Here is a 12,838-nt window from a genome sequence, read left to right on the forward strand (position 1 = left end):
GTTGAAATTTTAAAACATAAAATATCAAATTGTCACTTAAAATTAAAATAAAGGACCAACTCGGAAAAAAAAAAATAAAAGACTAAAACGCTACGTGAAATTAAGTTAAGAGACCACAAATATAATTTAGCCTAAATTTTATATGACTAATATTTTGATTAATATGGCTATTTTACTCACAATTTTCTAAATTCAACTTTAATTTTACTTTTTACTCTAATTTTTATATTTCTACACACATTTGAATTAACTAATCATGCTTCAGCCAATGCTTAAATCGTGTGATAGTAATTAGGAAACCCAAATTACATAGACGCACAACAAAATAAACACTTTTTTTTTTTTTTTTAATTTCTCGCAAAATGCAGCTTTGAAAAGCATACCAAGTCATCACAACATGATGCCAAATACATGCTTAGACTTTTACAAAAGGGTTAAGATCCTCTCAATTTTCCACTGTTTTCATTTCTTCCATCACCAAAAATTTTGGTGTATAAATGCGTATATTTTTGTAAATTGTCACATTTATTTTATATTATTGAATATTTATATACCTAAAACATTAATAATTGAATTATTCATTTCTTTTTCAAAAATAAACAAAATCCCTATAATTCGTGGTACCTAATTTTTATCCTAATTATGATATAATATTATTTAATTTTAAAATTATATTAAATATCTACACGAGAAATGTGGTTCATTAAACAACTATGTCGATTTTTTTTCTTCTCAAATGTATAATTTTTATACTGAAATAACATACCGATAATTAATATTATTTTAAATGGTCTAAATCAATTAATGATTAACATACATGTCATGTCACTAATAACAAAATCTTATGTGGTTTGAATTGTATGGATGGAGAAGCGAACTTGTAATATTTATATTATAATTGCTATTTTTCTTTACGAAGAAATGACACAACAAATAAAAGAATTTATAAAACAGGATAGCATACGGAAAAATAAATAGCTAAGTATAATTTACGAGTGTTATATGTCGTCAAATATCACTTTCGTTGTAAATATCTCAGTACGAAAATTAATATTTGTCTTAGGATATTATATCTAGGTTGGAATCTAAAATTTAATGTAAGACATTTTTTACCAGGTAAAGAAAAAACATTTTTCTGTTCATATACATCAACGTGGGAGATGGAGCCCCATGAGGAGGGTGTAGACGGTGGATGAGCCACGATCGTAGCATTGTTAAAAAGCCAACGTGGCACAATCTATGACCACAGATATGTCTAAATCAATGGGGCCCACGAACATATTGCATCCTTTTTCAGCTCTATAAATCACTTCAACTGCTCTCTAACACTTTTCACAATGCTAAAACCACCAACCGGTCACTTTTGCAAGATGCAGAACATACGACAACATAGAAACGTGCATTAGCTTTTCTCCAGCTCAATGTCTAGTCTCATTCTCAAACGTTACTAGGTAATAGGTATCTACTATCTATACCCATTTTATTTTATGTGTTAAGTTAGATTTTTTATTTTTTTTGCTTTTCTTGTGTAACATTTTTTTATTCAGCATTATAGTGGACAAAAACGTCGTACACCATGGGAAGAGCTCCTTGTTGTGACAAAGTTGGGTTGAAAAGGGGAAGATGGACGGTTGAAGAAGATGAGATTTTGTCTAAATATATTCAGGCCAATGGAGAAGGTTCTTGGAGGTCATTGCCTAAAAATGCAGGTAGCTTGTTAATTGATGCTAATTAATATTATTTAAAAATTATTATTACGGTATTTATTGAGGAGACAATTTTTTTTTTTATAAACAAATATTAATAGTTAATATACATTTTTTTATTTAAAAAAATATAAGAGATACTTCAACTTAAACCTCCTGCATTTTGATTTCTCTAGTGAAATCATTGAATCACTTATTTGGAAACAATTTTATGGTTGTAGTTTGATATTTTTATTATAACTTGAGGTTAAACTTCTTTTTTTTAATTATATTTTGTTTTTTATAGACAAAGGTAACATTGTTGAAGAAATAATTGTGTTATATTAATAAACTTTTTTAATGGCATTTCATATGGGGATTGAAGGATTATTAAGGTGTGGGAAGAGTTGCAGACTAAGATGGATTAATTATTTGAGAGCTGACATAAAAAGAGGGAACTTTTCTTCTGAGGAGGAAGACACTATTGTGAAGATGCACTCTTCTTATGGCAACAGGTTAGTGTTGGTGGGATATTGAAAATTACATTTGTATCTTTTTATAAGAAACTGATAAATCAATAAAAGAAATTGATTGTCTTTTATAAAAATAACATGAGTAATATTAAATATAAATAGATGGGAAAAAAACTTAAAACTAACCCTTTTTATTTAGTCTCATGGTTGCCCACGTAACTTCAGCATATGTCTTTGTTCATAATAATGTAGATGGAGACCGCATAACTACAATCTTTGTCTTCACGTAATTAAGACTATTTCTTGATTAATGTGTGTAATAGTTATTCATATTTTCCTGTTTAAAATTCTTCATCCAACTTTATTTATAAATAAAAATAATTCATCAAAAATTAACATCTTTAATTCAAATTTTGATTAAGATAGGCACATTTGTATAGTCAATATAAATAAGATTAAAGAGAGTAAATCAACGCGAGTTAGAATATATATGAATATATATAAACACGATTCCAAATTATTATTAATTCTTAGTTTAACTGATAAAATATTAATTTGTTTAAATTGGATATTATATTTCATAATTAAATTCAATATCACACATTTGTCTATATGAATTTCTGATAGTATTTATCATTGTATAAAAATAGAAAAATAATAATTCTAAATTTATTATTTATTTAACTATTTTATCATTTTTCCTCGTTTAAATTTTTTTTATTTTTATAATTATAAAACAAATATAAATGATCACAATTAAAAGTTATTTAAGTGACATTTAATTACTAAAAAAATGATTTTTTATTTTAATTTTGACCATCTATATGATCAAAATTTAATTTATAATTAAAAATTATTTAAATAACACAAATTACTTAAAAAAATCAATGACTTTTCATTTAATTTTGATAATAATTTATATATAATTACGTGATATAAATATAATCATTTCACTTTATTATTCTAATATATATATATATATATATATATAATGATACAATTTGCAATTTGGGAGTGACCGTGGTCACTTCCACCTCCAAAAAATATCCTACCCTCCGTAAATAGAAATATTGCGTAAGTTTATAATCCCAGAAAATATTTGTCGTTTATTGGTCATTGACTTTTAATAACTAATAATAATAATCTGTGTTGTCAATTTTCTCTGATTGAAACCCATATAAAAAAACAAAATATTAATCAAACACAATAATGTCAATTCTTAATCTACCATTTTAGTCTCTCAAAATATTAATACAGTTATTTTGGTTCATAACTAAATAAAAAATTCAAATCACTCTTTAAATTATTAAAATATTAGTTAGTTAACTCTCTAATGTTAAACCTTGTATTAACTATTTAAATACTTTATGGTAATAAATTGTATTTTGTAGTTATTATTTAAAAAAATTTAAGAACTAATTTAAATTTAATATTAAGTCATAAATTAAAATAACATTGTCTTATACTTTTATGAATTAAAATTATAATTTACTTTTTAAATATGCCTCATTGTTACTTAAAATTAATAACAAAATTCAACAGTGAACTTGTTGATAGGTTTACTGTTGACCAATGTCTGAAAGCAATTCACAATTATAATAACAATCAAAGATATTTCTTACAAATATAAATTTATTAATATCATTAAATAAATTGAGTTTTAAATACTACCTTCATCTTTTTTAATTTATTAAATTTATATGGATCGAATCATTGTCTTAAAAATTAAAATAATTATTAACTTGTATTTAAAAAAACATCATTTATCATCGTTAGATTTTCAAATAAATTTTAAACATCACTAAATCCATTCCTTAATCTTTAGTTGTTTTAAGATGTTACTTTTGTACTACAACTATAATCTTTTTAAAACTCAAGATACTCTTATGAAACTTAATCTATTTATTAAATATTTTATATTAATGTGTCATTTAATTAGCACAAGTATAAAAACAAAATAAAACAAAGATAAATAAAGAAATGAAAAATAAGTAATTGATAAAAAAGTGATATAAAAAGGTAGCTCAATTCAATTTTTAAATTATTAATTTTTATTTATATTTCAGTTGGAGTGAACAGTGTATAATAGATCACATATGAAAGTGTCATAGGACGACCGCAGCACCTCCTAACCTATTAATATTAATAAAAAGAAACTCTTAACTCGCCTTCATTTTGTTTTCTTTTCCAACTTTCTTGGACATATTGAACAATTGACGGTTGGAGAAGTGATGGCCTGTCGGATAGTGAGGGGAAAGGTGATTTTATTTCTTTTTCCTTCTAGATTTTTTGTATTTATGTGTGTCTGAACGGTTCTTCTCTACAGTTGTACTATATAGTATGTACTATTTTTCCATCGCTTTGCAACATCTATTACTGTGCTCACTCCTTCTAATATTAAATTAAATGTATTCCAAAATTAGACTTTTTTTTATAATTTAATTTAATTTAACTTAGCTGGTTATTTGATGTAAAGACATTCGTGGTTTGAATTCAAATTTTTTATTTTTTATTTTATTTTCTAAAGTATTCCTAAAGGTATACTATTAATTAATGAAAGAAAACTAAATAACACTTTCAATTTAAAATGGATTTTAAGACACTTCATATGAGAACGAAGAAATATTAAAATAAACGAAGTCATATTTTTTTTAGATTTTCGTAACCTAAGCTTCTAATTAAAATATTTTTCTGTGTATATTTTATATTTATAATTAATTAAAAATTAAATATTTTATGGCGCATATATAACTTTGAATGAGTGAAAATCCACAATGTGTATTTTTAATTTTGAGTGAATAGCTGTTTTTTTTTAATAATGAATAGCTGATTTAATCTAGTAAAATTAAACTTGATTATGTACCCAAAAAGATTAAAATTAGGAAGACCAATGTGATTAAGAATTTTCCATCTTAATGATAATTTTATAATTCCATTGATTTTAATTTTAATGATTAATACAATATCTTGTACCTATAAAAATATCGTAAGAATGATTTTTAATGAAATATTGTTGCGTTTCTTTACAAAGATAGAAAACAATATAATATTTATTTTAATAACAAATGATAATACTAATGAACGCTTTGAGGGCATAAATGTGATAATACTTGTTAAGAATTAAATTGTAAAATAAAATCATATAAATTATGTATTTGATATTTTAAAATTATAAAAATTAGTATTTTTCACTTAATTTTTTCTTCAACAAGAAGCCTTATGATACTTGTTAGTATTAATTGATATTCTTGCTGCCTATTTTTCTTTCTGAAGTCCTTATAAAAGCCAACAGAAATTATTGACGTACGCAAAGTGATAAATATGGTACATCAATCACTTGTGTTATTAATTATTCCGCCCTAGGACTGGCCATGGGTCCTTGCAGCAAGGTCAATATATGGCTCAATTGTTTTTTGTTCTCTTTTAAGAATATTAGGGTTTAGGGATATTTGCATAAAGACCTTTAAAATGGTTTGAGTTTTTGGATCCTTTTGATGTTAATGATATTATTTATATATAAATTAAGAAATTTGAATTTTTGATGTTATTTTTAAGTTTTTTACAATTTAAATAAAAGATAATTCTTTTAAGATTGTTTTTTTATTATAAGTTCAATTTTTAAGATTATAACATGACCTTTAAAATAAAAATATATATATTTTGTATTGAAAAATTATAATAAAAAACAAAACAAATGATGATATTATTGTTGGCAACGCATTAATACATACGATGAAAAGATTTAGTTAAACTGATTAACAAACTTTAGTACAAAGATGAATTGTTTGAGAAAAATTAAATTTTAATTTAAAGTTTAATAATTATTGATTATATTTTATTAATTTTTTGGCTGAAGCTTGAATTACCTGATCTGGTTTTCCATAAAAACGAAAGGCCCATTTTGTTCAGCTATAAAGTGAAAAGAATATTTTAGACTAAAAAAAATCATTTTGCTCTATTTTTAGGACTTAGAATGAACTACCTTGATAAAGATTTTCTTGCATCTGTTACAAAATGCACTTTTTAAACAAGTTTTTCTTGACCAATTGTTTGGTAGAAAAATTCGGATTTCATCTCTGGTGTGCCTCATGGAACGTGAGAAATATTATAAAAACAATTTTTACAAGGAAAAGATAAAATAGTTATAAAATATATTTATGAAATGTCACAATCAAATTGGTGCCTCCTTAAGATTTAAGAATGAAGGAATATCAAACAAAAATATCTGGATCTTTTGCCATGTCGGCACCCCAAAACATTATTATAATAATGCCCACCTTTACAAAAGTTTGGTGACACATTAAATGTTATGCTCGGTGCTATTATTTTTCCTATTAAATAGATAAACAAATTATCACAAAAATTAATAGATGAACAAATATTTTATTTTAGTTTAAGAAATGCATAACTTTTCTGGTCAGTTATATTAATATGAATTCATAAATCACCTGAAAAATACAATTCTATTTTGAAAGTAAACAAGTCTAACTTTTTAAATTTTATCTCTAAACTTTACAAATATTAATATTATTAAACTGAATTTTTTAATTATGTAAACATTTTTTATCACTTCACCCCTTAACTAATTCATGTATGAATATTCACGAAATAATTCTTATATCTCTTTAAAAAATTAAGTATAACTATTTTTTAATAAAAAAGATAAAATTAATTACTTCTACCTAAGAATATCGAAGAGAGCACTCTATAAACTAGTTTGACATAATTGAAAAGGGGACAAATAAATTAATGTAACGAATATAGCGTGTATCTAGTGGAAGGAATAAATTTGAGAAATTGAAGTTAATGGAGTTTGTCAAATTTCTCAGGTGGTCCATGATAGCTAGCCACTTGCCAGGAAGAACCGACAATGAAATAAAAAACTATTGGAATTCTCACCTCAGTAGAAAAATTTACAGTTTCTCCAAAGAAACAGAGCCAAGAATAGTTGATATTCCTCCTCCTAAACGGAAACGTGGTAGAACAAGTCGTTGGGCAATGAAGAAAAACAAAAGTAGCAAACAAATTACTACAATTGAACACGAAGTTTCAATTCCATCGCGTACTCCGTCACTAGACACTGAAAATGATACGAAAAAATTAATTGATGACGTGGAAGTTAAAAGAACACATGAAGAGGAGGAAGAAACAACGTCGTACGAATTAATGTGTGACGACATTTTAGGACTGAGTGAATTATTAGATGGCATTAATGAAGACAGTGAGGTGTTGCGTTTGGGTCATGATGACATGATGACAATGGAAAATAGTAAAAACTGCTTGCTGGAAGCATGTGGGTCTGTTTTAAATTTAAGTGAAGAGAGAGAAAATAGCAATAGTAATTGTGTTGTGGTGGGTGTTGGTGTTGGTGTTGATGATGAAAATGAAATAACAACAAATAATGATGGTGTTATGTGTCTTAATAAAATTGTTTCACGCGAGGACACTTTAGAGAGTGGTAGTGTCAATCAAAGTGGGGAATGGTCTTCTATGAATTTGGATTTGGATGATAAGTGGGATTGGGAGAGTGTGATGGAATTTGATTTTGATAATAATAGTAGTAGTAGTAGTAGTGGTACTAATAGGGGGCATGAAGAAAATCTTTTGAATTGGTTATGTGAAGATGATGATTGGGAAAGTGATGATATGTTGGGAGAAATTGATCCTCAGAAGCAAAATGATTTGATTGCTTGGTTTCTCTCTTGAAACATGGATGAAACTAATGTGTTTGTTTTCTTTGAGTTGTATGGGTTTTTAGTGTGTAGTCTCTTTTTTACATTATTAGTGTTGATTTAGTGTAGCTTTTTGAAAAATTTGCCATTGTAGAATAAATGAATTTTAGTCTGTGAATACAAAATAATAAAATGAGTTGCGATTTTTTTGGATTGGATTAATTTTTAACCATTATATAGTTTCATCGTATGATTTTAGTTTAATCACATTTTACTCTAAGACAAAACCAATGAAATTTTAAAGACAAACATTAAAAACTAACAATGAAAAAAACACACATTCAAAAGACTTTGTTTGGATCGATGAATACAATTGAGTGAATGGAATTGAGTGGTATACTATATTCCATCGTTTGGATTTTTAACATTCCATTCCATACCACCATTATTTTGTTGATTTTTGGGTGGGAGTGTTGAGTTGGACCTTTTAATGCATTTGACTTTGTTATTGTTTATGTATATATTTGTTATTAATAAGTGAAAATTGCAAGGGGGAAGAAAGTAAAATAGAAGTTATAGATGTTTAATAAAAGATAATATGTTTTAATTCTAATATAGTTTTTTAAACAAAGATAAAAATAAAATAAAAAAATTATAATTTATTCCATTTCATCTATTTTTAAAATTATGGAATGGAAAATTTATTTATTCCATCATAAAATATTCATTTTGCTCTATTTCATTTTATTTTATTCCACTATACTTGGTTTGTTTTAAAATTTCCAAGTGTATTCTTTCTGAAAACCAATGCACATGAGGTTCAAAAACTCTAAAAAAAACATTCAAAGACTAAGAAATATGTATAGTAGTAGCGCCTTTTACCAATACACCCCTGCAAGTATGCTATTTGCACTCCGGCTTCTCTCTTTTTTTAATCAACAAATTATTCATATTTTTCTATGTTATTAGGTTTTTAAATTTCTTTGTATTTTTTGAGAAACATAAAAATAAGTTATCTACACACTTTTTAGATCAAAAACTCCTCTGGTGAAGAAGACGAGATGAATGTTGTGAATTTTTGGAAAAGTATGAGCAGCACTACAATTTGAATTTCACTTAAAAAGTGCATCAAATTCAATGTAGTGGAAGAATTGTGCACAAAATTGAGTGAAAATCATAATCGTAACAACAATTAGCGGCAAGAATCAACAACGAAATTAACTAGAGGAGAGATCAAGAAGCACCTTTGCAACTTTGATGGAGTTTTGATAACTCGGTATTTCAGATCAAAAGGAAGATTGAAGTGATAAATTCAGCAAGATAAGTGAATGTAATGACGAAATCATTGACAACAATTGTAGATCAAAGCATGTAGTGATGGATTTGTAGAAGCACTCGAGCAATCTGCAATCCAAATTTCGGTCACAATCTGCAATAATTCTTGTAATCAAGGCGCAACAGCAGTAGATGATATAAGCATAAGATTTATGAGGAACAAATTCGAGAAGCATTGGGGAAAAAAATAGAATGTCAATAAGTGAATCTAAAGATAATTTGATGAAAGACACTGAAAAATTGAGATCAACCATCATATGATTATTGTTCAATGATATCAACTCATCTGAACCTAAAGTGAAGTTTTAAGATTAAAGAATATTTCTAAGATTGAATTTAAATTTCCAAGCTAATTTCTAAGAATACAAAAAAAAAAAAAAATGAGAAATTGAAAAAGTTATGATAGACGGACTAGAATACTATAAAATAAATATAGATATAAATAATTGTCACCCTTATATAAAATATATAACAAAAGTGTTTGTCAGTCAATATTTAAAAAACTATTGATTCAACCAAAAACCTTAAAGAGGATATTTTCTACATGAAACAAGTATGAAAACTTGTAACTTAATTATCATCAAAATCTTCTTACGATTGTGTATAATTATCTGCTTTCATGTGTGTGTATACTAATTGCTTAACACACCATCTAAATTACTAAAATCTAACCTATGTGGTCAACTTTCACATTATGTGTCTAAAGAGAATTAAATTGTCACAATTACAAAATGAAACAACTAAAACCTATAAAATCTAAGTTGAACAAGTTTATTACATAACTATGAAGACTCCTATCTAGAAACAATTGTCTTCATTATCCCCTCGATCAAGTTTCAAGCCCAACAGTATTTCATACCACGTTCTTTTGATGTCTCTTGGTTTTGCTTCTAATAAACAGTTGATCTTGAGATTCTTGGAGGTTCTCATAAATTAATCATTAAATACACACATTGCAACAATATTTTATATTAAAAAAAAAAAACACTTTCACCCAATCAAACTCATGATCAATCTTAATTTAAATAATTCAAGAGTTTTAAGTAAAATGGCTGTAGCATTAATTTTGTCAAAAATCTTTGTTATTTTTTCATAACTACCTTTATAATTATTGGTATTATAAGAGAGAGAATGTATATTTCTCAATCATAAAAGGTAATACAATATAGTATTTACAGTGTATCAGAGAGTGCATTATCCTTTTGGCTATATAAATATTTGGCTAAATTATCGATTTGGTCCCTTATTATATCATCAGGTTTCGTTTTAATCCTTTAATTAAACTTCATTTTATTTTGTTTCATTAAGTATAATTTTGTTAGGTTTTCGTTAGTTAAAATAGATATATTAAGTTGAAATTATATATCAATTTAGATGTGTGATTACGATGTCTAAATCACTAATACAAAATTCAAACTTACGATTTTTATATACTCCTTTTCCTCCTCTTTATCTTCCATCGATTTATTGTTCTTTGAACTCCAACCTATAAAAAACAACAAAACTTTAACATAAGAAATAAAACAACATTAAATCCATATTTTTCACATTCAAATCTAAATTTAGAACTCCAATCCCCAACAAATGAGATCAATGAGAAAATAACAAATACAAACCCATAAAAAACACTTTATCAAACCCCAAAAATTATGAAAAATTCAGTAAACTCTAAACTATAAGAAAGACTTAAATTCACAAAAAAGAAATATTTTATTAATATTTGAAAAAATCTCCAACACAAATTCACGAAAAATACGAATTCATACTTTTTCATTGAATATCATATTTCTACTAAACATTTCAAATCTAATAAAAAAATGTAAAATTAGGAATGCTATATACGTCAAATACAATAAAAAAAAAATTTTATCTCGACGGGTCTAAAGTATGAGTTCATCCTTCCATGTTATTTACCAAGAAGAAACCAAATTGCAAATTGTTCTAGTTACAATTTTCTTTTTTCCCGTTTGTTTAGGACTTTCGTATTTTTGACTTTAAACACCATGTTTTTCTATATATAATTGATTTATTCTTAAAATTAACATTCTCTCACCAATTTAATTCATAAACTATTAAAATCAATTAAAAAGCTCCTAAATTATTTATCCATCAAACAAGTTTGTTTAATTCGGTAATTGTATAAGTTAAGTGGTTGTAAGTAATCCTTAAAGTATCAAGATACTTCAAAATAATCCATAAACTATATATCATAAAAAATAACAATTTAATATTTCAAGATTTAGTTTTATTTTATTATTAAACATTGCATTTCTTATTTTCTCTAATCCCCGACTCATCTTAAAGATAAAACAATATTATTTGAATTGATTACTTACACTTATTATAAATTATCATGTTGAATATATGGTAGTTAGTTAATGATTTTTACGTTTATATTTGAGGTGTATTTGTATCTTTTGATTCATTAGGATTTATAACTTTTGATTAATAATGATTAAATATTAAAAATGAATTTAACATTTAGATTCCAAACAAAAGTAATAATATTCAAAAAAAAAAATAGTTGAAAACATGAAAACAAACAATATACTAGTAAACTAGAAATAAATAAATAAATAAAAACTATTAAACCAGAAAAACCAATAAACAGTAAAGAGTAAAATTAAATTTCATTAAACCAGTATTTATTAAAAGAAAAACAAAATTTAGTAAATCATAATTCATCAATTCAATAAACATAAACAGAAAAAACAAGAAAATCAATAAGATATACCATAATTCATTGCAAAATAGATTCAAAATCAGAATCTATACAAAATTTATAAAAAAATATTAGAATTTGATGACTTCATTGAACTTTGAGGTGTTTGACAACAACAACAATAAATTTGCACTTTAAGAGATTAAATTATTGTTTTTTTATGATAATTTATGAGTTATTTTAAAATATTTTTATAATTTATGAACTATTAACAATTAACTAATAGATACAAATTTACTGAGGAACCATAAAAAATAATTTAAGAATCTTTTACTTGATTTTAATAATTTAGTGTCTAAATTGATACAAAAGTGTTAGTTTAAAGATAAAACAGTTTATTCAAAATCGCATTACGATGAGTTACGAGAGTTGTTATACATACAACAACAATAGAAGAAAAAAAACACAATAAATTTTTAGTAAAAAGAACGCACACAATTAATTTTCGTAAATGAACAATATAGGAATTTTTTGTTTCTTAAATTAGATAGGTGAATCAGTTAAAGTACACAAATTAACGGAAACACTAGCACACACTAAAACTTAAGAAAACTTATTTTGTTTGTTGATGGAAATTAAGAAAACTTTTTAACTTGGACTTATAGAAATAATTAACTTCTTATTTTGCATTGAAAAAAGAACTTAAAAAATAGGATACGACGTGGCATTGGCATTATGCAGACATAGGGTGTGTGAACCTCTTACGGCATGCCACGTCAAGAAAGAAGCGTCATTAGGAGTGAAGCAAGGGCGAATACTTTGTTGAAAAGAGAAGCAATAAAAATAGAATTGAAAAACTGGGTAGTTTTCCTCCTATTACTATATAATCAGTCACGTGCTATAGCATTTGAGTCGAAACCGAAAGAAAGAGAAGAAAATGGACAAGTATCAGATCTGGAGCAGGAGTATAGCGTTGGCAGCGTTCGCGTTTGCGTTTGCTCTTCTTTCCCT

The 12,838-nt window shown here is 25.7% G+C and overlaps 2 protein-coding genes across 2 annotated transcripts in view; both read left to right on the forward strand.

The window, feature by feature from the left end:
- Positions 1-1,212: 1,212 nt before the first annotated feature.
- Positions 1,213-8,043, forward strand: LOC101508124 (uncharacterized). The gene is made up of 4 exons (XM_027333380.2): positions 1,213-1,451; positions 1,548-1,709; positions 2,071-2,200; positions 6,988-8,043. Exons 2-4 carry the CDS (start codon positions 1,577-1,579, stop codon positions 7,862-7,864), a joined length of 1,140 nt encoding a protein of 379 aa, XP_027189181.1. The 5' UTR covers positions 1,213-1,451; positions 1,548-1,576; the 3' UTR covers positions 7,865-8,043.
- Positions 8,044-12,677: 4,634 nt separating this feature from the next.
- The window catches only part of LOC101508443 (probable protein disulfide-isomerase A6), a 5,064-nt gene continuing 4,903 nt past the window's right edge, over positions 12,678-12,838 (forward strand). The window contains exon 1 of the mRNA XM_004495861.4: positions 12,678-12,833. Coding sequence (XP_004495918.1) covers positions 12,765-12,833 — 69 coding nt within the window. The 5' untranslated portion in view covers positions 12,678-12,764. The remainder of the gene's footprint in view (positions 12,834-12,838) is intronic.

Source organism: Cicer arietinum, chromosome 4 (assembly GCF_000331145.2).
Source record: "Cicer arietinum cultivar CDC Frontier isolate Library 1 chromosome 4, Cicar.CDCFrontier_v2.0, whole genome shotgun sequence".
In the NCBI taxonomy this organism is placed as follows: domain Eukaryota; kingdom Viridiplantae; phylum Streptophyta; class Magnoliopsida; order Fabales; family Fabaceae; genus Cicer; species Cicer arietinum.

Coding starts and splice junctions, on each gene's coding strand:
- LOC101508124 (XM_027333380.2), top strand. CDS start 1,577: ATGGGAAGAGCTCCTTGTTGTGACAAAGTTGGGTTGAAAAGGGGAAGA. Junction 1,710..2,070: donor GTCATTGCCTAAAAATGCAG/GTAGCTTGTTAA, acceptor TGGGGATTGAAG/GATTATTAAGGTGTGGGAAG. Junction 2,201..6,987: donor CACTCTTCTTATGGCAACAG/GTTAGTGTTGGT, acceptor CAAATTTCTCAG/GTGGTCCATGATAGCTAGCC.